The sequence below is a fragment of the Peromyscus maniculatus genome, chromosome 22, assembly GCF_049852395.1.
Source record: "Peromyscus maniculatus bairdii isolate BWxNUB_F1_BW_parent chromosome 22, HU_Pman_BW_mat_3.1, whole genome shotgun sequence".
NCBI lineage: Eukaryota > Metazoa > Chordata > Mammalia > Rodentia > Cricetidae > Peromyscus > Peromyscus maniculatus.
In genome coordinates, this window is record NC_134873.1 from 9,940,590 (window position 1) to 9,967,429 (window position 26,840).

General features: G+C 45.4%; 1 protein-coding gene across 2 annotated transcripts in view; it reads left to right on the top strand.

Annotated features, from left to right (window-relative positions):
- The window catches only part of Adgre1 (adhesion G protein-coupled receptor E1), an 83,434-nt gene that overhangs the window by 44,859 nt on the left and 11,735 nt on the right, over positions 1–26,840 (top strand). For both annotated transcript variants that reach the window (XM_042267282.2, XM_015989466.3), the window contains exons 12-18: positions 4,376–4,553; positions 8,364–8,483; positions 13,421–13,605; positions 14,564–14,734; positions 19,684–19,878; positions 21,747–21,982; positions 24,632–24,698. In XM_042267282.2, coding sequence (XP_042123216.2) covers positions 4,376–4,553; positions 8,364–8,483; positions 13,421–13,605; positions 14,564–14,734; positions 19,684–19,878; positions 21,747–21,982; positions 24,632–24,698 — 1,152 coding nt within the window. The remainder of the gene's footprint in view (positions 1–4,375; positions 4,554–8,363; positions 8,484–13,420; positions 13,606–14,563; positions 14,735–19,683; positions 19,879–21,746; positions 21,983–24,631; positions 24,699–26,840) is intronic.

The window sequence follows — 26,840 nt, forward strand, 5'->3', positions numbered from 1 at the left end:
CCTGCCCCCTCTTCCTTGATACTTCCTGAGCTTGGGGAGGGTGAGATAGACACCCCATTTAGGGCTGAGCATACGGCGTAGTCATTTATTCTCAGCACCATTTCTAATTATTGTATCTCATCAGGCTCTTTTCATATTTTATTTAGAGTAGACACCTTGTTTTTCTGATGGCTTCTCACTGGGAAATCTTACCAGTTCCACCTAGCTGGCTCAGTGCCTCAGGAATCCTCCTTCACCTTCTGGATTCACAGGGGTGCACTGCTGCCCCCAGATTATTTTTATTATTATTTTCTTTATTTTCTGAGATTATGATTTCCTCCTTCCCTTTCCTCCACTCAAACCCTCCACATACTGCTCCTTGCTCTCTTTCAAATTTATGGCCTTTATTTTCAGTAACAGTTGTTACAGGCTACATTACATGTTACATTGCACTCTGTATTAAATGCTACATGTTACATATGTATATGTACATGCATATGTATTATTAAATACACAAATGTACCCTGCTCAGCTATAATGTTGCCTAGATTATTTTAAAACATGGGCTCTGGGACCTAACTCCAGTCTTCACGCAGCAAGCATTTACCAACTGAACCATCTCCCCAGCCCTGTGTCTGAGCTTTGAACATCCTGGAGCAGCTTTGGGTGCACAAAGTTCACAGTTTGTGGTGAACCTGGAAATGTGAATGGAAGGTGAAGTTACTTCTGATCTTCCCTGAGGTGTGGTTCTGGATGGAACTGGCTTGTTTCACTTCCCTTTTGAGATTTCCTTCTCCTGTGATGCTGGAACTCAAGGCTGCTGCAAACAGCTAGCCACCAGGGCTTCACCCAGCCCGGGCTCCCCCATCACCTATAAACCCCAACCCAGCTCTCTTGTTACAGTTTTATTATTTCAAAGATGTTATGTAAGCGGAAACTGGGTGCCAGAGTGTGAATGCAGTGCTCCACATGGGAGGCTGAGGCAGGAGGGCAGTGAGTGTGAGGCCTCGTATCAAAAAACAAAGGGTTTATTTCAGTTTACAGTTTGTAGTATATCACGTGGGAACTCAAGGTAGGAACCTGGAGGCAGGAGCTGATGTGGGGGTCAGGTAGGGTGCTGCTAACTGGCTTGTTCCCCATGGCTTGCTCAGCCTGCTTTCTTATAGAACCCAGGACCAACAGCCCAGGGGTGGCATTATTCACAGTGGGCTGGATCCTCCCACATCAACCATCAATTAAGAACATGCCCTTTAGACTTGCCTGCAGACAATTTGATGAAGACGTTTTCTCAGTTGACGTTCCTCTTCCCAGATGGCTCTAGCTTGTGTTGAGCTGACAAAGAAACAACTAATACAGCAGCTGTTTTACCTTCTTGGTATACACTTGTGTGCACATACATGTGAACACACACACACACACACACACACACACACACACACACACACACACACACACACACCCGTGGACTTGTCTGTTGACCACTAACTGAGAAGCTGTAGTATACCAAATAAAAATTCAATGTTTGGTTCTGGGCCTCTAAAGTTAAATGCAGTTTTTAAAAAATAATTTTATTGATGTGTCTGTGTTTCCTTGTGTGTATCTGTAAGAGTGTAAAAGTGATGATGGTGGTATGTACCTTTAATCCTAGCACTCGGGAGGCAGAGCCAGGCAGATCTCTGTGAGTTCGAGGCCAGCCTGGTCTCCAGAGCAAGATCCAGGACAGGCACAAAACTCTCTCTCTCTCTCTCTCTCTCTCTCTCTCTCTCTCTCTCTCTGTAGTTACCTGTGGAGGCCAGAATGGGGGGCTGGATTCCTTGTCGCTAGAGTCTCCAGTGTCCGTCTGTGAGCCCCTTGATCACTTGATGTGTGTGCTGGCATCTTCATTTCAGTCTTCATGCGTGAGCATTGAGAGCTCTTAGCCACGGAGCCACATCTGCAGTGCCACAGCTCAAATCCAGGTGATGCCACTTAATACTAATAAAATGTGAATCCTTGTTTTCTCATCTCAGACTAGAAATAATCATTGCCTATAATTTCGTAGATATCGGCTCCACACTAAATAAGATGATATATATTTATGCATATGCTTACATATGATAGTTAAACTGTGTGTATCTGACTCAGGTTGTGGCTCAGTGGGTAAAGGCTGCTCTGTAAGCACGAAGACCTAGGTTCTATCCCCAGAACCCACATTAAAAAAAAACAACTCACAAAAGCTAGCCAGAGCTCATGCATTTGAAAATCCAGCACTGGGAGACAGGGCCCTGGGGTCACTGGCCACCCATCGTACTCTATTTGGTGAGTTCCAGGCCAGGGAGAGAGACCCTGTCACAAGATGAATGGCATCTGGTGTCCAAGCTACACTTGGCATATGAGCTCCACGTGAGCATGTAACCTGTGTGCTTGCACACACACTCACACACACTCACGCACATGGTATCTACTTTACAACTCTATGTGGTTTTTATTCTTATATTCCAGAAATACAAACACTACACTCACATTTTTAAGCATTTATTTTTTTGCCAACTTTATATGTCTTGTTTGTGTGGCCCACAGAGGCCAGAGATGTCGGATCCCGTGGAGTTGGAGTTACAGGCAGTTGTGAGCTGTCCGGTGTGTGTGCTGAACCTGGGTACTCTGCAAGAACAGTGTGTGCTCTTGACCTCTGAGTCATTTCCGCCCTCTACTTACAACACTTTGAGCAACATTTTTCTTCAGTTTTGACAGTTTTGTGTATCTGTCTGTCTACTCTACTGTGGTTATGTTCTCCCCACTACCTCCTGGTACCCCCTTCCTTTCCCCTGAGACCTCTTCTGTCCACCTAGTCTCCAGTGACTCCACCATTAGTGAAAATGACACCCCTCCTCTCTGGCAGCCGTTGACAGTCATTAGTGTCACCGGAAGGGATGGGGCCTTGTGGGCATCTCTGTCATCCATGGTGGGAAGCTGGATGGCCAGGTCTTAGGCAGGTTATCCATGGCTGCTGTGTTGTGGTTGCCATGGTGATGTTGCTCCGGCAGCAGTATGAGGCTCTCTCTCATCTTCCAGCTCTTCAGTTCTCTTTGTCTCCTCATCGGATCATTCTCCGGGTGTTGGGGTAGAGATGTGACATATATGTCTGGTCTAGGGATGAGTTCGTCCTTCACTTACTCTCAGTGCTCTGGCCAGATAGGAGTCTCAGAAGTACACTTTGAGTTCGCTGCTGTTCCCAAGCGTCACTAGACAGGATATCAATGTTGGTTCATAACTTTCTCTCCTTAGTGCATGCAGGTGCACTGTTGCTTCTTCACACAGATGGCTTCATGCAGCATTCTTCCCTAACAGCTCTGCAGTGAGCATGTGACTGGATTCCACGTTCAAACTGTTAAACAGCTTCTTGAGAACTTAATTTTTTTTTGAGACAGGGTTTCTCTGTGTAGCTTTGTGACTTTCCTGGAACTCACTCTGTAGACCAGGCTGGCCTCGAACTCACAGAGATCTGACCGCCTCTGCCTCCTGAGTGCTGGGATTAAAGGCATGTGCCACCACCGCTTGGCTGGCAACTTAATACTTTAGAAAACAATTTAAATGATCACCACGGAGCCAGGTTTTTGCAAAATTTTCTAGTGTGTCTGGAGAGATTAATTCCTAGAAAAGAAGTTTCTGGGTCAAACAGCATGTGGACTACAAGCTGGCTCAGGCACTGGTTTGCCGTGTCCTGCAAAGGCAAGGCTGGGCTTAAACATTCATGATGGGTCCCCTGAAATCTAGAAATGGAGCTGAGCAGATGCCATTTTTGGCTCTTTTTGTTGATGAGACAGGGTCCCACTGTCACCCAGGCTGGCCTCCAGCTGGCTATGTGGCCCTGGACCCTGTGATTTCAGAGCTGTGTCACCACATTCTCCTCCTGCCTCATCCGCGACCTTCTGTCCTAGTGCCAGAAATGACATAGGTTATTTTGTTAACTAGAGGAGGGGGGAGGAGGAGGAGGAGCAGGAGGAGCAGGGGGAGGAGGAGAAGCAGGAAGGAGAGGAATTGGAAGAGGAGGAAGGAGAGAGGAAGAGGAGGGAGAGAAGGGGGAGAGGGGGGAGAGGAGGAAGGGGAGAGGGAGGAGGGTGAGAAGGGGAGGAGGAGGGGGAGGAGGGGGAGAGTAGGGGAAGAGGGATGAGGAGAAGGGGGAGAGGAGGAGGGGGAGAGGAGGGGGAGGGGAAGATAAGGGAAAAGAGGAGGGGTGGGAGGAGCAAGAAGAGGAGGAACCTGGGGAAGAGGAGGAGTTGGGGGAAGAGGAGCAGGAAAAGCATGGGGAGGAGCAGGAGGGAGAAGAAGAGGAGGAGGGGGAGAAGGAGGAGAGGAGGAGGAGGGAGAGGTGGAGGGGGAGGGGTGAGACCATTAGCAAATGTTTCCTTCCTTGCAGAACGCAACTAGGAGTGTTTCTCTCATTCTGGAGCAAGCCCCCACGTGGACTGAGCTCAGCAGGGAGGAGACATCTGCCCTGGGCACCATCTTGCTGGCGACTGTGGAAAGCATCATGCTAGCCTCCCTTCTGACACCCTCAGGGAATGTCAGCCAGACCGTTCAGACGGAGTACCTAGGTAACGCATACCCTTGAGGGCAAGGTTGCTTTTCAGGGATGACGTACTTGGATTCTCAAGACTGTCCATGGACATTCAAAACCTCTAACTCACAGCAAAGCAGATCTGATATTAGTGACATTTACAATTTATCAACCACTCGGCCAAGATCGGACATGACACCAAGAATGTGTCATTAACTCACTTTACACACATTGTGAGTTGTCTACTATATGATTTAAGACACGACAAGCACTTTCTTGTCTAGATATTTCCAGTTTCCCCTTCCCAGACTGGATTGTACTCCTTGGTGTGGCATTAGGAAGAGATTTGTGACTATGTCAAGTCACCATTTTAGAACATTCTTTTCCTTTTCCTTAGTGACTGAGCATCTTCGCGCCTCAGCTTCTCCGCCTGCTGTGTCTCAGAGTTAAGACAATGAAGAGTAGGTTGCAAATCAATTCACGAAGGACACAAAGCATTATTGAGAATTATGTGTTATTTTTAATCCTGGAAGACTTGAGGGGCTGTTTGTTACTGCAGCATGGCTCATTTTTCCCTGACTGATAAATGTTTGATTACTGACCACTCGGGGGTATCAGGTGCCACTGATCTTTGCATGCACTTTTCATTCTGGGAGCAGCTCTTGTGTTAGTCAGTCCCTCAGATACCGGAAGTTCTCTTTCAATCGCTGCTCTGACCCGGGCATAAGAATGCAGGTAGCATTTTATCAGCTTTAGGAGTTTAGACATCTGATACATGTGATATAGATCAAATGTTATCAAGAAAAATACTACAGACTGAGGAAATTGAGGAGAACTAAGTTATTTTATGTAGTGTAGTCAGGGACTATTACCAGGGCAGTGTGCTGGTGAATTATGAAGCATCGAGAGACACCCAGGAGACTGGTAAAGCATGCTCCTTGGTGTATCTGCCAGGCCATCTCTAGAGGTGTTTTGGTTTGTGGGATGGTGGTGGATGGGAAAGGCCCCCTTTGAGCCAGGGTGGGGCTGTACAGCAGCCAATGGTGCCCATTGGGTCAAACAGGAGAAGGAAGAGGCAGCTTGCGGGTGTAAGCATTCTCCCTCTCGTCCTTTGCTTCCTGGCTGCCACGATGGGTCGAACCCTCTGAAGCCAGTGTCTCCTGCTTTAAACTGGTTCTCTCAGAAACTTTTCACATGACTAACATAGGATGGGTCTCAGGCATGGCAACAACGTATGGGCAGGAAGTGCAATTTATTCATCTCACTCTGTAGCCCTGGTGGGCCTAACTCTCATTGAGATCTGCCGGCTGCAGCCTCCTGCATGCTGGGATTAAACACACACACCGAGTCATTTCCAAAGCAGCTGATGATGGTAAGGAGCAGCAAGGAGGCCAGCACAACTGCAGTGGCGTGGATGATGGTGGCTCCGCAGGAGGAAGGCTCACAGAAAGAGAGGCAGGAAGCATGGAACGCTCTGTTGATTCCAGATGTTGGGGAGGAGTGGCGTTTACCTCACTCTGGCAATGTTATTGACTTCTGATGCTGCTGGTGTGTCAGTCGGCCGAAACAAACTCCTGAGACTAGTCAGCTTTTGAAATGGAAAGGTTTGATAGCGGCACATGCTTTCAGAGGTTTCAACCATGGCTGGTTGGGCTCCATTGCTTTGGGTCTGTGGAGACACAGCACATTACGGCAGGAGCATGGACTGAAGGGGCATCTCACCTCATAGTTGGGAGGGAGAGTGAGATCGAGAGAGAGTGAATGCAAGAGCTGTAGTCCTTCAAAGGGATGCCAACAATGACTTAACTTTGTCCCAGGCTCACAGCCTAAGATTTTCACCACTTATCGCTGGTGTCTTGGGTGGGGAACCAAGCATTCTATATAAGGATTCTTAGGGGGAATTTCTGCATTCAAACTATTGCAATTGTCTTCAATTCTATTGCTTTCTGATGCATCCTCTTAAGATATGAAACTCTCTCTCTCTCTCTCTCTCTCTCTCTCTCTCTCTCTCTCTCTCTCTGTATTCATGAGTGTGCAGGTATGAATGTATGTATGTGCATGCATGTGGAGGCCAGAAGACATGCTAGGTTTTAATTTATCTCAGGTGCCATCCACATGTTTTTTTTGCAGCAGGGTCTCTCCCTGCCCTGTACCTCACTCTGTGGCTTAAGATGGCCAATAAGCCCTAGCACTGGGATTTTAAATGTGTGGTGATATATTGTTTGTAATCTAGGAAATAAAGCTTGCTTGAAGATTAGAGGACAGAGCTAGCAACAGAGTTAGCCATAGAGGTCAGGCAGTGGTGGCACACACCTTTAATCCTAGTACTCGGGAGGCAGAGACAGAGATCCGTCTGGATTTCTGTGAGTTCAAGGCCACACTGGACTACATGAGATTAATCCAGTCTGAAGGAGAAACAGAGTCAGGCAGTGGTGGCACACACCTTTAATTCCAGCACTTAGGATCACACACCTTTAATCCCAGCACTAAGAAGGTGGAGACAGGAAGTGGTATGGCTGGGCAGAGAAAGGAATATAAGGTAGGAGGAGACAGAAATTCACTCTCTTTCAGGCTGAGGAGTTGGTGAGGTAAGAGGTGGTGGCTGTGGCTTGCTCTGCTTCTCTGATCTTTCAGCTTTCACCCTGATGCCTGGCTCTGGGTTTTTATTATATGACCATTTAGGATTTGTGCAACATAAGTGTGTACCACCATCCCTGGATTTCTCTTATTTGAGGCTTCTGGGAATAGAACCCAGGTCTCCATGCTTGTTAGGCGAGCACATTGCCCAATGAGCCCTAGATGGGAAAGCTTCCTTCTGAAGCTACAGCAAGGCTTTTCCCTGTTCTGTGATAAGGTCTGTGAAATATACATTAGCGAATTATTCTGTGCTGTTTAAGCTCACCTAGCCAGTGATGGAGGTGGGAAAGAGCCCCCCTTCAGACTCAAACATATTTGTCATAGAGTGTGCCCTCTAGCACCTCTTGTCCAGGGATGGGCTGTCCAACTCTGTGAGAAGGGGAAATGAGAATTCAAAGAAAGAAAAAATAGCCCAAGAGGGGAAGTACCATGCCTTTAGAATAGAAAGAGTTTCTGCTACCATGAAAACATTGTGTCTTGAATATGGATGGGGTGGGGGTGAAGCATCCCAGGAACCTTCTAAGGCAGAAGACTCAACTACTCTTCACCCTGTGATATAAAGATTTCTGTGGTGGGGATGGCCAGAGGACACTCTCATCTGGGCGAAGATATTCCCCATGGTACCCTGTGCTGCTCAGAACTGCAGCTGACTGTTTAGTTCTCAGGCCTGCTGGTGTGGAAGTGTCAGATCTGGTCTCTACTGTTTCTGCTTTTTGTTTTATTATTTTATGCCTGCTTTGCTGTGCACTTAATAAGCATACTGACTCAAGGCCCAAGTCACAGTTACGGTGGGTTGTTGTCCATACATAACACTTCCTATCATCCACCAAGACTCAAGAGTTTCCCTACAATGGACTGGTTTTCCATGATTCCTTTTGATTACAGCTATAGATTTGCACATTTTCTTTTTAAAGATATGCTTTTTTATTATTTTAAATTACGTGTCTCTGTGTGTCTATTTGTGGTTATACACACATGAGTGCAGGTATCTGTGGAGGCCGGAAGAGGGCATTGTATCCCCTGGAGGTGGTTGTGAGTCCCCTGGCATGGGTTCTGGGAACTGAAATTGGGTCCCCTGTAAGAGCAGCAAGTGCTCTTAATCACTGAACCAGGCTGCTGGCCCCTGTGCATCTTTCTTGGGCAGAAATAAAATTCAAAATAGATACAGTTTCTGTGTGTCCTAACGAAACACCACCCCCTTTCCTTTTAGATATTGAAAGCAAAGTTATCAATGAAGAATGCAATGGGGAGAACGTGTCCTTTAACTTGAAAGCCAGAGGGAGTGAGATGAAAGTTGACTGTTCCATCATCAAGGAATCAGAATCCACAGGTACAGAGCCATCCTGAGCACCAAGGTGGCAGAGCACTCAGTCCACTGGCCTTACCAGTCATCTGTAGTTTTGTGAGGCAGTTATAGATGGTGGAGAATTAATGAGAGTAGAGGCATGGACAACCTATGCACTCAGAGTTTTCTACATGGGAAGGGTGTCTAACAATAGGTGCATGACATGGAGCTTGGTGCTGTCGCCACCCAGTGGGGTGTGGCTACCAGCCGTGTGTGACTGTTGAACTCTTGAGTGGCAATGAGCCCTCTCCCTGGCTCACTCTATTGTGAGGCTTCCCACTGAGTTCTAAAATTTGATTTGTTGATCATCTCATTTCTACAATTTCAGTGTGATGCTGTCAGTATTTCTATCTTTTTACAGAACCTATCTTTTGTGACCAAATTGTCTTCCTTATTTCGTTCAGCTGTTTAATTGTATCCTCTTTGAATTCATTGAGCTTATCCATGTCCTCTTTGATTTTTGTTAAATGTTGTTTTTAATTTGATTTTATTAATTTATTCTATTTTTGAGAACTTTGTGTATGCATTCAATGCATTCTGATAAAACCTGCCCATCATTCTCTTCTTTCCAATCCCTTCCCTGACTCCACCATTTCCCCTTCTCAACTGTATGTTTTTTTTTAAACCTATGGAGTTCACTTCATGATTTCTGTCAGTACAAGGGTGTAGGCTCGTCTGTGCAGATGGGCAGCTTCTCAGGGCACACAGCAGTGAAGACAATGGCTCCCCAGTAGCCATCAACTACCTACAGCTCCTCAGTTAGGGCTGGGACTCCATGAGCCTCTCCCCATCCATGATGGGATCTGAGTCTGCCTTGGTTTTATGTATGCTACGAGAGTTCATGTCTGGCAAATGCTGGTTTTCTGTGGATGTTCATTCTCTCTGACTCCTACAGCTTTCCTTCTTCTTCTGCCAGGCGGATCCCCAAGCTTTGAGGAAAGGGAGGTGATACAAATGTCCCACTTAGAGCTGAGCGTTGATGTTCTCACTCTTTTGCATTTTTTTGTTTGGGATTTCACCCACTTCACCCTCACTGGCACCTGTCATTGTGGAGTTGGTGATTTTTGGATCAGCCGTGTTGCCTTGAGTTTTTCCATTTTATTTTATGTGTTACTAGATTGGTATTTGCATATCCAGGGTTAGGGCATAGTAAGGCAAAGAAAATGAATAAATAGCAGATAGATAGACAGACAGACAGACAGATAGATAGACATAGATAGATAGATAGATAGATAGATAGATAGATAGATAGATAGATAGACAGACAAATAGATAGTCAGGCAGGCAGGCAGACAGACAGACAGACAGTAAGAATCAGATCAGGTGCTCAAAAGACTCAGCATAAATCAACTGGGGACACCCCACTGAGGCAACCAACCAGGTTTCTCAATCAAGAAGGTCCCAAGGCAGAGTGGGGTCCCTCAGATGAGGCTTCCGCGTCAAAGAACAAACAGCAACACCTAGAAATGATATCATCAAAGTGAACACTCACAGCATCAGGCAGGAACTGACTAGTTGAGATATGAAGCTGGAGTTCCAGACCAAGCTCTGCCCTCTTGGCTCAGTTTCCCATGACCAAACTTTTAGCTTCTCTTTCCTACCACAGATACTTTCACATCATGCAATTAAACACAGCAACCTCTCTTGAAAAATACATACATCTAAATAAATGAACAAAAATTTGAGAAGAGAGAAAAGAGATAGAAAAAAATCCCAAAATGCAGAATTAGGGAGCTAGTGGATAAGGGAACATGTCACCAAACCTGACAACCCGAGTTCCATCCCTGGGACCTATGAGGTGGAAGTAGAGAACCGACTTCCACACACTATCCTCTGACCTCCACACATGCCTCATGGCCTGCTCACACCAAGAGCAGTGTACTCACACTGTAACAAAAACATTCAAAGATAAGAAGATGAAATAAATAGAAATAAAAATGCAACCAGAAGAACAGATAATGACAGGAAGAGTGGTCAGTGGCACTGCCTTGTCTCGGGGCATCCTTGACCCCGTGGGATGATGGGTAATAACAGGAAGGGTGGTCAGTGGCACTGCCTTGTCTCGGGGCGTCCTTGCCCGTGTGGGATGATGGATAATAACAGGAAGGGTGTTCAGTGGCACTGCCTTGTCTAGGGGCGTCCTTGCCCATGTGGGATGATGGGTAATAACAGGAAGAGTGGTCAGTGGCACTGCCTTGTCTAGGGGCGTCCTTGCCCGTGTGGGATGATGGATAATAACAGGAAGGGTGTTCAGTGGCACTGCCTTGTCTAGGGGCGTCCTTGCCCGTGTGGGATGATGGGTAATAACAGGAAGGGTGGTCAGTGGCACTGCCTTGTCTCAGGACGTCCTCGCCCATGTGGGATGGATAATGACAGAAGGAGTGGTCAGTGGCACTGCCTTGTCTCGGGGCGTCCTTGCCCCCGTGGGATGATGGGTAATAACAGGGAGAGTGGTCAGTGGCACTGCCTTGTCTAGGGGCGTCCTTGCCCGTGTGGGATGATGGGTAATAACAGGAAGGGTGGTCAGTGGCACTGCCTTGTCTAGGGGCATCCTTGCCCGTGTGGGATGAATCCTCAGGCTCTGCACATAGCTCCCTGGTTTCTTTCCCAGGCTGTGTGGTTGATGTTGGTCTGTGCGAGCCTCTGTGAATCTCCCTTCCAGTGTTCAGCTGTAGGCTGTTTCTCCAAAACCAGAGGGTGTGGTTTGTGGACCTGGCAGTAGCAGATTTTGTGTTTTTTGAATGGAGGTGGTGACAGTACAGTTCTCTCTATGCAGTTCTAGCTGTCCTAGAACTACCTACATAGACCGGGCTGGCCTCAGACTCAAAGAGATCCTCCTGCCTCTGCCTCCCGAGTGCCAGAATCAAAGGCGTGTGCTACCATGCCTGACTTTACATATTTAGAAATATATTCTTCTGTGTCAAAAATTCCAGCATGGGTGGAGACCCCCAGGTGAGGAGCTGTTGGCAGCGGGAGGAGAGTCAGTTTTCTTTAGTGATGATGCCCTGGGTGGAGTGCCCAGGAGCCAGCAAATGGCTGTGTGTGTGGGCAACATGAGGTGGACTCTGTGGGTTGGAATCTCTCCCCCCGCCCCCCGCCATTTCTTCCTCTCCCTTTCTCTTCCACTCCCTTCTCTCTTGCTTTTCTGACTTAAAGTCTGTGCTGGTTAGTTTTAATTACCAACTTGTCACATTTGGGAGAATCATTTGGGAAGAGTATTAGCAAGGGACTGAGTAGGTCAGGGTGGCCTGTGGTCATGTCTGTGGGGGTCTGTCTTAGTTGATGTGGGGAGACCCGGCCCACTGTGGGAGGCACCATTCCCTGGACTGTGTGGGGATAGAGGAAGCAAGCTGAGCAGTCTAGAGAGCAAGCAGGCAGAGACGTGCACTCTCTCTTTGCTCTTGATTGTGGTTGTGATGTGACTAGCTGTTTGAATACCTCCTCTGACAAATTTTAAAGACTAATTTGCTTATTAACACAATGGTGCATAGATTAAATTAGAGAGAGACAGAGAGAGAAACTTTTAGGTGTCTTTTAAATTATTTATTAATTTGTTATTTATTTATTTATTTATTTGTTGTTTGTTTGTTTGTGAGTGTGTACATGCATATGCATGTACCAAGACACATAAATGTCGGTTAAAGGACAACTTTTGGGAGTCAGTTCAGTTCCCTTCTTCACCGTGTGGGGACAGTATAGAACTCAGGTCTTCAGGCGTGGTGACAGACACCTTCCTTTGACGAGCCGCCTCTCCAGCCCCAGGTGTCTTTACAGTGGCTGTGTGTGTGATTCTGTGGTTTCTAAGTTACATTGCTCAATGGCGTCATTTACAAACCATTTATTGTGTATGGCACTAGGTAGTGAGCAGGCGGCCTCGCACACACACTGCTGAGCCCCCAGCCCTGCCACAAGATTTACAGATGAGGCAAAGCTAAAGTTTAAATGTACTTTAAAACCGAAGAAAAGTCATGAGGTCTGCTCCACTCACTTTTTGCAAACTACGTCCCTTTGCACATGAAGCCTGTTGGGTTCCACAGGCCGCCCTGTTTATATCAGGGATGAGGGAAGACTGTGGATGGGGTGGGAGTGAGAACTCTGCCCCCAGCTCCGCACAGCTCCACTGGCCTTTCCTGTGGCCTCTTTGAAATGGCTCCAGGAAACACATGTCCCATGGGGGTTTGGCTTATTAGATCTGTTGGAGTTTTATGACTCTCAGAGAGCGGGAACAACAGACTGGAGTTTAGGGTGGGGCTTCCTTCCCTTCCCCCTCCCCCTTCCCTTCCCTTCCCTTCCCCCTCCCCTTCCTTTCTCCCTCCCCCTTCCCTTCCCTTCCCTTTCCTTCCCTTCCCTTCCCCCCCTCTTCCCTTCCCTTCTCCCTCCCCCTTCCCTCCCCTCCCCCCTCCCCTCCCCCTTCTCCTCCCCTTTCCTTCTCCCTCCCCCTTCCCTTCCCTTCTCCCTCCCCCTTCCCTTCCCTTCCCTTCCCTTCCCCCTCCTCCTTCCCTTCCCTTCTCCCTCTCCCTTCCCTCCCCTCCCTTTCCCCTCCCCTCCCCTCCCCCTTCCCCTTCCCCTTCCCCTTCCCTTCCCTTCCCTTCCCTTCCCTTCCCTTCCCTTCCCTTCCCTTCCCTTCCCTTCCCTTCCCTTCCCTTCCCTTCCCTTCCCTTCCCTTCTCTTCCCTTCCCTTCCCCTTTTCTTTCTCACATCCCCTCTTTCCCTGGTCTTCAGACTCTGCCTCAGCTGATCTGGAAGTTCTCTGGTATTTCAACCTTAGAGTAAACTGGGGAGAGTCTGTGTATGTTCATGTTGCCTAAGTGTGCACATGTTGCCTGTGCTCACATGTTGACTGTGTACCTGTGTGCACACATGCAATCTATAATTTCCAAGAAACAAGCAATTCTCTCTTTTTTAATTTTGGGGACATACAGGGAACGCAGGAGTGGCTTTTGTCTCCTTTGCACACCTGGAATCAGTTTTAGATGAACGTTTTTTTGAAGTTGGTCAGACCTCCTGGAAGCTGAAGATAAACTCCCATGTTGTTGGTGGCATCGTGACTGGGGAGAAGAAGGAGGACTTCTCCAAGACCATTGTCTACACCCTGCAGCACATCCAGGTTTGTGTAGCATCTTCCGAGACCCCTGGCTGTCTACCAAGGAGTCCTGCCACCCCAGCTGAGATGGCACCTATTTTAGAAACAGTTTCCAGATCATGATGTATTTGGGCGAAGAAAATGGATTCCCATTTCTCCTTTACTAAGAGAGATCCTATGCACCCTTTTCTAAGTTTTCTCAGTGGTGACAACTCCTGATGTATCAAGTGTTCATGTACTTGTGTATGTATTTGTGCAGGTATGCATGAGTGTATGTGTGTGCATACACATGGGCTTGTACTCACGTGCACATGTGGCAGCTAAAGATCAATGTTTGGTCTTTATTGCTCTTGTTTTTATTTTTCAAAGATTTATATTTATTATTCATAATTATGTGTGTGTGTCTGTCGGTGGGTATGCGCATGTGAGTGCAGGTGCCCGTGGAGTCCAGAGGCATCAGATTCCATGGAGCTGGAGTTATAAGTGGTTGTGAGCCACCTATTATGGACACTAGGAACTCAACTCTGGAAGAGCAGCCAGTGCTACTGAGCCAACTCTCCAGCCTCCTCTCAACCTTACTTTTTGAGACTGGATCAATCACTGAACCCAGAGATTGTTGATTCAGCTGGACTGTCTGGTCCACAAGCCTCATGGAAACTCTTATCCCTGCCTCCCAGGGCTGGAATTATAGACCTCTGGTGCCACTTTCAGCTTTTTTACGTGCATGTTGGGGATTTGAACTCAGTTTCTAATGCATTCACAGCAAGCATTTTAATCTTCTGAACTACCTCCCCAGCTCTGAGAGGAGTTTTCTTGTAGAAATCACACTGTGGTCGAACAGTAGATCAAATACCACTACAAACTGAAATGTGGTCAGTTTTTCCATTCCCTCAAATGTCTGGTCCCAGATGGTGCTTGAGCTTGCTCACATTGAATTTGTTGCAGCGAAGTTCTCTGGTAATGGGGGTCTCTGATCTTTCAGCCAAAACAGAAGTCTGAGAGGCCCATCTGTGTCTTGTGGAACCCCAATGTGGAGGATGGAAGATGGACACGCTCAGGCTGTGAGATCACAAAAGCGTCTGAGACATACACAGAGTGCAGCTGTAACCGCATGGCAAACTTGGCCATCATCATGGCTTCTGGGGAGCTCACAGTGAGCATTGGCAGCCTGTTCATGTTTCCCTGAGTATCTTGCCTGAAACCTAATGGGGGTGTTTGGATAGAACATTGTTGGTGCTTCCCCACAGTCTTGGGTATTTCAGCAGGTAGCCATGGGGGAGGGGAGATTTGTGTTACACCCCCATGATAGAGGAAGTCACGATGTGATTAGAAGCCATGGAACTAAAGCACAAAGTCAGATGTAATAGCCCTGCATTAGTCAGGCTTCCTAAGAGGGACAGAACAGGAGAGCATGTGTTGGAGGGGCTGTACTAGACTGGTTTGCACGATATGACCTATGAATTCTAACTATGGCTGCCTTCACACTGGAGAGGCTGAGAACCCAGTAAACACTCACGCCAAGGGGCTGGATATCAGCCTGGCACTAATGGTCTGGAGGATTTTCGGAGCAACCTGTGTTTCTGTACACATTGGAAACCTGAAAAATCTGGATTCTGGTACAGTATCAGAATAGATGAACTTGCCCCAGCAAGATGTGAAGGCAATGAGGCAAAAGCAAAACTTTTTCCTTAGACCTACTTTTGTCTGGGCTGCCAACCGCATCTAGGATGGGTATTTCCACATCCTGATCAATAACATTTCTCTTGATGGTGCCCAAACAGCTGATCTCTTGTTGGATTTCAGATTCAATTAAATTGACCACTAACATGAACTGTAACAGACTCTAATCAGGCCTACCCAATATGTTTCCCAGGTCTTGTTTAATGAGCAGTTAGTATATGATGGGACTTTTTGCTTAAAGCCAATTGTTTATTGGTCAATTTCATGGGATAAAAGATTGATGCTCAGGGGCCTGCCTCATCATGGAATAAATAACTCGTGGAAGTGGGACCTGAACCTTGAAAGCTGGCCCCAAAGTTCTCTTTCTACTAAACTATAGACATCAACCAGAAATTGAGCTGCAGGAATTCCTTGATTCCAGAGAGGGCTGACAATACACTGACATCCCTCGGTACTCATCTCCACCCCCACAGGATGGTCTATACTCCATTCGCTGGAGAGATCATGAAAAAAACTACAGTTTTTTTTTTGTTGAGGTCCTGGGTGTAGTATAAGGTCTCCACTGAATATAGCCACTAGAGGGACCATGAAGTGAGCACAGAGGGATGCATTGACTTAATAGAGAGGAAAGCTGTCTTAATTGGTGTGGAAAGTGTCCTTGGTTAATGTATTAGGAAAGAGGAGTGGTGTGTTTATCTAATTAATCTTTATTAATAAAAAATCAGGAGTCAGATATTGGGGTAAGAACATGAATGATGAGAGAAGTGGTGGAGAAGCCACCAATGACCTCCCATATCTTCAGTTCCTCCATCAAAAAGGACTGAGATCCTCTCTAAGCCCCGCCTTACTACTTCCTGTGTCTATCTGTCCTCAGTCTTCCAAAACCTCTATAGTTGATTTTGGTCAGCTAGTGGCTAGCTCCGCCCTCTCCTTCAAAGCAAGCTTTATTATCAGAATCCAATCAAAATATCACACAGCATTTCCTCCTTTTTGTCTAAATAAAAAGGGAATATTATAACTCTAACATAGTAAAACTATATATAATAACAACAATTATCAGTTAAGACTTAATTTTACAATGCCCACTCCATTTGCATTTGGTAGATTCATAGAAAATATTCTATTATCTATCCTACCTTGGCAAGTCCAAAGTTTTGTACCTAATTTATTTTTTATCCTAACTTGTATTACCAACCCCAGACTATTCCTTTATGTCTCTCAACCTTATACACATTACACCTTCTTTGTGAGTTTCTTTTCTGAATTTGGTAACAAGGAAAAGTATAACTATCTAGTCTTCAACTCCATCAGAGTCCTGAGAAGGATATAATATTACCTGAGTAAACAGGTAGTACAGAGCAAACAACTTCCCAAATTAAGAAATGACAGAAACAGCTGGCTGCCTGGACAGTCACCCAAGGCTCGTCTATAACATTGGGACACCCATCTTCAGCCTACAGGCCTGAAATATCTGACAGACTTTTCTGTGAAGCAGGAATTTTTAAGGACTGTTCTGCCTTATCTTGGCAAAGTTTGGCAGTCACTTTTTTGTGTGTCCTGCTTGTCCAATTTGGACAGCATACTGTCAGCAGTCAAGGCAAGGGCAGTTTCTTGCACAGTGGCTAACTTTTGCCACAAAGAAAGTACACTCCCTGTGGAGTTTCTTTGATGCCCATCATCTTCTCTGAAGTAGATTGGTGCTGCCAGGAGCAGACATGTCTCATTGTCATAAAAAGAACCTTATGTTATTAAAACATCTTAAATGCCATATTCTATAGGTCTCTGAAGTATTTGAAAACCACCTGTATATCTAAAATATATCTCTGTTTAACCTTGAAAACATACCTAACATGACTACAAGTTTGATTGTGATAGGTGACTAACTATTAATTAACCTGCATTTCTTTATTATCCTAAATAGTTTGAATAATAATTTTCAAGGACTAGAAATTTACATTACATTATTAAATGAACTGTATAGGTACAATACCTAAACAAAAGTAGAAATATATGTACAGTATATTCTAACAAAAATAACCTTAAATTTTTATCAATATACAAAACTGTCTCAAACAAGAGTAGAATTATATACAGTATAACAAAAAAATCTCAAATTTGTACCTTCTCCTGTGTCTACCAATCCCTCAATTTTGATGCCATTTATTTATATTTTTAACATTGGTCTTTGATCATTTATAGATGGTTGCCAAAATATTTGCCTTATGGTTTATCCTGAAAATTTTGTTTTATTTTCTAAAGCTGTTCTGTCATCCAGAGCAGTATTGTTTTCCAGACAGGCATTAAGTTTTTTAATTGCTCTGGGAAGGAGTTTCCTCAATTCTAACAGGGGTGATTGAACCAAATTTGATACGGGGGTCTGCAAGAGGCTCTCTAAGGCATTTCTTGATGGTAAAGAGTTATCTTGCTTGTCCTATGTTGATCTGCATTCCTTAGTTCAGTGTTGGCCTTTGCCACACCTACATATTCCAGAATGCTGGACCTTCTGTTTAGATTCTCTCTAGAAAAAATATTATTCCTAGGAACACCTTGCCTACAATCCCTTTTAAGATGACCTGGCTTACCTCAACTAAAACATCTAACCTCTTGATTTTTTCTTAAAAATTTTAGAAGTCACTTCTCCTATCCAAGTATCATCATAAGCATGAGATTCAATATCAGCTGTATTTCTAATCCATTAATATTTGGGTGCTGATCTTGTCTTTAAAGGCCTATCACCCTTTTATATTCTGAATTACCATTTTCAAAAGCTAAAAATTCAATTAATATTTTTCTAACTTCCAATTAATATTTTTCTAACTTCTGGATCTGATATATTAATTATAGCTGAAGTCAATCTTTGTAAAATAATCAGTGAATTCTTCTTTTGGGCCTTCTATAATTTTAGTAAATGGCTCAGTCCTCTTTCCTGATTCGTCAGTATTATCCCAAGCATTTAAAGCTGCTGTATGGTATAGGACCAAGATATGATCATCAAATGTAATCTGTCTTGCCACATCTACACAATGGTCCTCACTGAGAATTTGATCTTTGGAAATCTCATATCCTCTAGCCTTTTTTTCATTGTCTCTCCACTATGTTTTCCATTGTAACTGAGGACCAGCTCCCAATACTGCTGTAACTAAATCTTTCCAGTGTTGTGGAATAATTTGTTCTGAGTGGCCCATGAATTTAACATCTGCTTCACAAAAGCATGCCATATGATGTCATTGCTTCCTTAAATCTCTTCAAATCTAACATTTCTATAGGGCCCCAGTTAACTTTTGAATAGCCTTGGGAATGCCTATGATTTGGTGGCTGTTCTTGAATGGTAACTGGATAAATTAAGGTTGGTTTTCTAATAACCTTGGGCCACTCTTCTTCAGGTTCATAATGCAAAATTGCAGTAGCTTCTGCTCTAAACTCCTCTGTGTGGGAATATTTTCTTAGTTTCATTAGTATGTCTTTCAAAGGACTGTATCTTATCAGTCAATTTTTTTTTGTATTTGGTACTGATATTAAGCAACCTTTTAGTGATAAAACATGAATTACCAAAATAATGATTATAATTGACATTGTGTCACTCCCAGCTAAGTTGACTATCCCTTCATTTAATTGCTCCATTTTCAAATCATCCAATTATGGAACTAATCAGAGACTTAACTTCCTGCACCATAATATTTCCCATTTTTAATGTGGGAAAAAACTTTAAAAAAACTAATTCCCCCCTTAAGAATTCCCAGTTGTCTCACCAGATGTGCTGCTGCTGACTGTGAAATGTGAAGCTGGTGTTGCTGTGTAGTGTGGCTGGGCAGAGAATTCAGGCAGTGCACAGTCTGGCTGAGGGCAGCTGCAGCTGCTTGCACATATCTGTGAGCTGCGAGTGTGTGGCAGTCACAGCAACAATAGAAGACTGAGTGATTGTTGAGTTGGCTGACCTGGTGTGGAGGGGGTCCAGGGTTTCTCTGTGTAGCTTTGCACCTTTCCTGGAACTCACTCTGTAGCACAGGCTGGCCTCAAACTCACAGAGATCCACCTGCTTCTGCCTCCTGAGTGCTGGGATTAAAGGTGTGCACCCTGACCGCCTGGCTTTTTCTGCCTTCTTAAATGCTTATGTTCCATGGAGAATCAATACTACACCCAGGACTTCTATGGCAAGGGATTATGGGAATTGTAGTTTGTGAATGTCCTTTCCAGTATGGAGGGCCAAGCAAATGTTGGGAGTGAGGATGAGTACTCAGGGATGCTTTTGGATTGTTCAGAGTGTTGTGGGTAACATTCAGATCACTATGAGTTCAGGGGACAGAAGTCCTGGGACTCTTCTCCTAGCTCAGGTTTGGGTAAGGTGTTCTCTCCTTTCTTTGTGGGGCTGAGGATGGATTTCAGTTCTGTTGTCAGGCCAACAATGATTTTTCCTCCTGACAGATGGAATTCTCCCTGTACATCATCAGCCATGTGGGTACAGTCATCTCCCTGGTGTGCCTCGCCTTGGCCATAGCCACCTTCCTGCTGTGTCGCGCTGTGCAGAACCAGAACACCTACATGCACCTTCACCTTTGCGTGTGTCTCTTCTTGGCCAAGTTCCTCTTCCTCGTAGGTGTAGACAAGACGGACAACCAGGTTAGTGACCCTTGGACTGTGGCCCAGTCCAGCTGCACCGTCTGCCCATGATCCTTTGCCCATCACTGTGTAGTTCCTTCCCCAGGGCCTTTTCATGGTGTCCTCTGCCAGGGTCCTAGTTTTCTTTCTGTGGCTGTGATAAACATGACCAAAAGCAACTTGAGGAGGAAAGGGTTTATTCCAGCCTGTACTTGGATGCCACAGTTCACTGTTGAGGGAAGCCATGGCAGGAGCTGAAGCAGAGGCCATGGAGGAGTGATGCTTGCTGGCTTGCTCCTCCTGGCTTACCCAGTCTGCTTTCTTATACAGCCCAGGACTGCCACCCCAGGGATGGCATTGCCCACAGTGAGCTGGGCCCTCCCATCTCAATGCACCACACTCTTGCCTACAGGTCAGTCTTATACAGGTGATTCCCCAGTCACGGTTCCCTCTCCCCAGCTGACTTTCATGTGTGTCAAGTTGACAAGAAACTAACCAGCACTGTCAGCTTCTCACCGAGTCGACCTCTTGTGACAGGTGTCGGTTTCAAATCGGCTCCTTGACCATGTTATGAATTATTTTGGTTCCTCCTATTGTTCTACTTTTCTATTTCTTCTTGTGTGTGTGTGTGTGTGTGTGTGTGTGTGTGTGTGTGATGTATGTGTGTGTGTGTGTTTGCATGTTTTCATTTGTGTGAAGACAAGTGTGTGGCGTGCATGTGCATGTAGAGGCCTGATGTAAGATCTCATCCTCAATCAATCTTCCACATTTCTCAATGGGGTGAGGTCTCTCAACCAATCCAGAGCTGGGCAATATGAATAGTCTCCCCAGCAGGCCTCCTTCCAGGGCTGGGATTGCAGGTGAGCCACTATGCCAACTTAGCACTTATATGGGCTCTGGGGTTCTGAACTCTGGCCCAGTCCTCACACCCATGTAGCAAGCACTTTAGCAATAGAGGTGCCTCACCACCTCTGCTTCAAAACATTATGTATTATTTATGTGTGTGTGCACATGTGTGTTTAAATGTGTACACACATGTGCATATGCCATATAATACATAGGACAACTTGTAGGAGTTAGTTCTCTCCTTCCATGTGATCACGCTTGGGAGAAAGTACATTGACCAGTTGAGCCATCTCATTGGCCTGAATCTTGCTTTTTTTTGAAACAGGATCTCTCATTGGTCTGGAACTTAGCAACTAGGCGAGGCCAGTTGGTAGTGATCCCGCAGTAGCCCCTGTCTCTGCTCCCTGCTGTGGGGCTAACAGCGTGCATTTCCATACCTGGCTTGTAAAAGGTTGTTGGGGGTGGGTTTCCTCATCCATGGTGCATGCAGTGGGACAAACACTTTGCTGACTGATGACAGACCGAAGAAAAGATTCCACACAAGCCCAGTGAATGAACAAATATGTGTAGTGGACTTGCTTACAGAGCACAGGTGAGGGGTCACTTACAGGAGCGTGGGCAACTCTCAAACAGCTGCATGACTGCGGCGTCCCACCCTGTCATCCATGATGAGCTCATGGAAGCTGCATCACAGAGTTCCTCCTTCCCTTGACCTTCCATTATTATGGACCCTAACTTCTCTCCGGGTTACTTTCAGCCGAGGGAGACCTGGAGGAAGTAGCACCTGGAGTCCCAGGTGGCCTTCTTCTCCCTCCTTTTTGATTAGCTCCATCATCATCACCATAGACCTTGTTCTGTTGGTTGCCATGGCTACCTGGTCCAGGTACTCACCACTCCAAGATGGTGAAGGGGTGACTACATTATGCTCAGAGGAAAAGAGGCTGGATTGTTTGAGGAGCACCAGTTGAGGCCATCTCTCTCTTTCTCTTGTCCCTGACCTGCCTGCACGGGAAGATCCTAACATGCAGACTTCTCCCCTGCAGATAGCCTGTGCCATCATCGCAGGATTCCTACACTATCTTTTCCTTGCTTGCTTCTTCTGGATGCTGGTGGAGGCGGTGATGCTCTTCCTGATGGTGAGAAACCTGAAGGTGGTGAATTATTTCAGCTCTCGCAACATCAAGATGCTGCACCTATGTGCCTTTGGCTATGGGCTCCCAGGCCTGGTGGTCATGATCTCGGCCAGTGTACAGCCACAAGGCTATGGGATGCATAATCTGTGAGTGTCACTTTCTTCTTTATGAAGGTCCTGCTGCCAGGCTTTGTGATGACAACTGTACTAGCTACCTTGATTGTTGCCTTGACAAAACTACCTATAATAATAACAAAATGAAGGGAGGAAGGTTTTATTCTAAATACACTTTGAAGGGGCACAGGGTATCATGGCAGATAAGTCAGGGAAAGAACTCAAGGCAGGAACCTGGAGGCAGGAACCATGGAGAAATGATGCTCTCTGGCCTGCTCTGCTTATGGCCATGCTCATTGAGCTTCAGCATACAGCCCAGGCCTAACTGCCTAGAAATGGGGCTGCCCACAGTGGGCTAGGACCTCCTGCATCAATTATCATTAGAAAACAACCCACAGATATACCCACAGGCCAATCTGATGGAGGCAGTTCCTCAACTGAGTTTCCCTCTTCCCAAGTGACTCTGGTTTGTATTGAGTTAACAAACACTAATAGGCACAACATTGAAACCACAAAATCCTTGTGTGGCTTTTAAGAGCAGTCACCCTAGCAATGATGTCACCAAGTGACCAGATGGAAGCCTTTTATGCCACCCTGATGGATAATGTGTATAGGCAAGGAGAAACATTTCCAGGGTGGAAGTTGTGGGCCCTTGAGTGTTCAAGGCTGATGCAGATGCCTACAGCTGTCAGCTGCAGGAGCTAGTCATCTATAGCTCTAGAATGTAGAAATCAGAGATTTATGACTCAACATAGTCAGGCTGCAGCACTCAAGTTTCATTTCTGTGGTTATGATAAAGTACTTTGACAAAAGGCAGTGTAGGAGAGAAAGGGATTTATTTCAGCTTGTAGTCCATCATTATGGGGAAGTCAAGGTAACAACATCAAGCAGCTGGTCACATGCCATCCAAAGTGACGAGCAGAGAGGAATAAATGCACACATGCTCACTTGCTTGTGCTCAGTTACGTTTCTCCACTCTTATGTAGTTTAGGATACCCAGAATAGAGAATGGTTCTGCCCACAGTGGGGAGGATTTTCCCACATCAATTAACTTAATTCAGATGAGTGACCCCTGATGACCTCTGTCTTCCCAATGAGTTCACTTCTACTTTCATGTCATTTTTAGGGGTGACCTAATGAGTTTAATTGGAGTTACTTATAGAGTATGGATGAGGGATTATTTATAGGAGTGTGAATACCTTACCAGAAGCTGCCCCACTGAAGAAAGTGTCTCGTCTTTCTCCTCCAGCAACTATTAGCTGCCTACAGATGCTTAGGGAAAGGTAGGGCCTTGTGGGGTACTCAAGGTAGTTGGGTTATCATGACGGCAGACTGGTTATCATGACTACTTGGCTGGTAGTCCTTTTCTTAAGGCAGCTGGGGCACCAGTGAAGGATGTAAGCTGTCAATCAGATAGTCAACTCACCCTGGATCCCAAAATTTTAACTTACTTAGAGAAAAATATTAAAATGTGCCCTTGTAATTGTGGCTTATCATGAACACTAAATGCTGGTTTAACGGCGTTTTACAATTCTCTAACAATGCTCAACTCTTTCTGTGCCCAAGGGAGAGGTAGGTCCCTCTAGTTTTGTTGGTAGGGCTACCAAATTGTTCACTACATAGAAGACTTACAACCTTATGAGTCTAATTTCCTAGGAAGAGAGTATCTAGTTGGGCTAATTTGACTATTTTCCTAAATGCATAAGTAAAACCTGCTCCGTCTGTATAATGCTGCTTGTATGTGTGTTTTCAGGGCTTACCCTTTGATATGGTTCACTAATCCATGTGCTCTCCCCTAAAGAACACCATGCCTCCCTCTCTCAGCATTCCTTAGTTTCCTGTAGTTCTCTGTGTAGGGGTGAGACCTTCTGGGATTTCCCCCATATGAAGCCTTTAAATCACAATGATGATGGCTGACAGGATAACCCTACAGGTGCAGCAGTGGTATGCATACCTAGGTGGTAACCAATAGCTCTTTAAGACCTGTTCTAGACTTAAGACCTGATTGACAAGAGGGAAATCACACCTGGTAATAGAAACCTAGCTAGTTCCCTTAGGACTAGTGAAGTCTCAGATCCTAGAGAAGAACTTACAACCAATACTTTACTACATCAGCATAATTTCTAACCATATTCTAAATATTTGTTCTTATGCACAGATAAATGTAGTCCTCATCCCTCATCAAAGAAACCTATCAACTTGCAACAGACAGAAACCACTATAGAAAATCACAACCAATCAAAATGCAGAGTTGTGAGGCCCAGTTCCAATTGATACATCTACAAAATCTGCACCTAAGGTTCAGGGAATGCTGAAGATGAGGGTTGGAAAGATTATAAGACCCCTAGTGTATTTCTTAGCTGAGGATGGTCAGTAATGAGTTCTCACTTGAGGAAGTGTTGGAGCTGAGGTCTGAATGACACAGTGTGCTAGTGGGGAGCTACATGGAGGAAGAAATTTCTGTGAAGGTTATGAACTGATCATCACCCTGGACTCCACTCTAGGCAAAGGTCTCGGGAATATTTTCCCATGGTGTATCTTGGTCTGTCTGACACTGGTATGCACCCACCCCACGATCAGCATTTCCGAATGCACTTCACCCTGCAGTATTCTGCAGAATGCACAATTGCCAGGCCAGTGTGATGAGACAAATGCTCATGCCTCCTGTGTTTTCCTCTACAGCTGCTGGCTGAATACGAAGACTGGGTTCATCTGGAGTTTCCTGGGGCCAGTCTGCACGATCATCGTGGTAAGGAAAACATTTGTTCAAGTACCTCTTCAAAGCCTGCTACTCTTAAAACTCTTTCCTGTGATTCTTGGTTCTTAAGATTTCACCTAGCTGGGTGTGATTTCTCTGTCTGTCACTCTTCATCCATGCTTAGGTGCAGAAACATCTAGAGGGACAACAATTTTATCCATGCTTTGTGTTTTGGTGGGAGAATAGATCTGTCAGTTTCTTCTAGGTGTAGTTGTTGAATGGAAGACAAGGTGAAAAGAATTTAACCACACTTAGGATCTACAGATATCTGTCAGTCTGAGGTCAGACTGGTTTACATAACAAATTAAGTTTTAGACTCGCTAGGGCTACATTGCAACATAGAAAGATACCATATACAAAAGATAGAAAGAAAAGGAAGGAGGAAAAGGAAAGAACTGAGGGGCAATGGTCATGATTAGAAAAAGTGAAATGAGAAATTAGCAGAAGCCAAGTGATATTTGCAGATGCTAAGTACTGTTCTGGCTTCCATTACTATTGCTGGGATAAAATGCCATGACCAAAAGTGTGTCAAGGGAGAAAAGAGTTTATACCAGTCTAGAGGTCTATCCTGGCTAGTTTTAGGTCAACTTGACACACACTAGAGTCATCTGAAATGTGGGGGCCTCCATTAAGAAAATGCCTGCATAAGATGCAACTGTAGGGCATTCTCTTAATTAGTGATTGATGAATGAGGGCTCATCCCACTGTGGGTGGGGCCAACCCCCCCACTGTTGATCCTGGGTCCTATAAGAAAGCAGGATAGGCATTTGATGAGGACACCTTATGGAACCTATGGTTTCTCTGCTGTTCTCAAGATGACTGTCTCAGTTAGGGTCACTATTGCTGGATGAAACACCATGACCAAGCACCTTGAGGAGGAAAGGTTTTATTTTACTCACAGTTCTATATAAGAGTTAATCATCACAAGCAGTGAGGACAGGAACTCAAGCAGGGAAGGAGCCTGGAGGCAGGAACTGATGATACAGAGGCCACAGAGGAGAGCAGCTTAGTGGCTTGCTCCCCATGGCTTGCTTGGTCTGCTTTCTTATAGAACTCAGGGCCACCAGCCCAGGGATGGCCCCACAGACAATGGGCTGGACCCTCCCTTATTAATCACTAATTAAGAAAATGTCCTACAGGCTTGCCTACAGCCTCATCTTAGGGGGGCATTTTCTCAATGGAGGCCCTCTCCTCTCACATAACTCTAGTTTGTGTCAAGTTAACATAAAACTAGCCAGCACAATGACTGTCATCTTCAGCTAGGATTGGCTAGTTGTGGCATGGTCTTTCCTAGGACATGTGCACAAATGTCTACTTACACCAGATAGGGCACACATGACACACCAAAGTAGTGATTCTAATAGAGTTCAGCTTGGCAGACCAGTGAACGTACCAGGGTTACACATAGGAGCACGGGTAGGGGTAAACCTGAGCGTAGATGACCTGAAGGCGGCTTCATCATTAGAAAGCCCATCCCAGGCTGGGGGAAAACTCATGAAAGGGTTCTCAGACCTCCTTTCATGGCATCAGGCATTTAGCAGGTTAGAGTCTCCCTTCTCAGGGTCATTACTGTTTCTATAACTTGGGGAGGGATCTTGTAAATCCTATAAGTTAAAGGAGTTTCCTGAGACTTGTGGGTTGTTTATTTCCTGAGTCTTGACTGTAGGGCAGACTGTTTCATCTTTGAGGAAACTTCTACATAATCATGATCCTTCTCCCTCTAGTCCTGTCACATTCCCTGGTGTCCTTCTTATGGCTCTCCTGCACACTCACTTGTCTAGCTGTATCAAAGCATTTTCTTCTCCCTCATAATGCCAGTCTAGACTGTCATACAGGGTGGTGTTGGGAATCAGACCTTGTGTGATTAAGATAGGACAGTGCCTGGCATTTGCTGCTCCTCAATACATAATAGGTTTGAGAAATGATTGGGATAAAGTAATAATGAAATGTTTATCTCTAAAAATTACTTTTACATCGCACATATACTTCCTATGGGGTGGTATTCAAACCCATTCAGGAGGTAGTTGGCTGCTTCCAAACCATTTATGCTGCTGTTGCACCCGTGGGCTTATCTTGCCCGGCAGGTTGGTATTGTATTAATTTTACACAGGGTTCAGAGAAGTTGGACTGTTG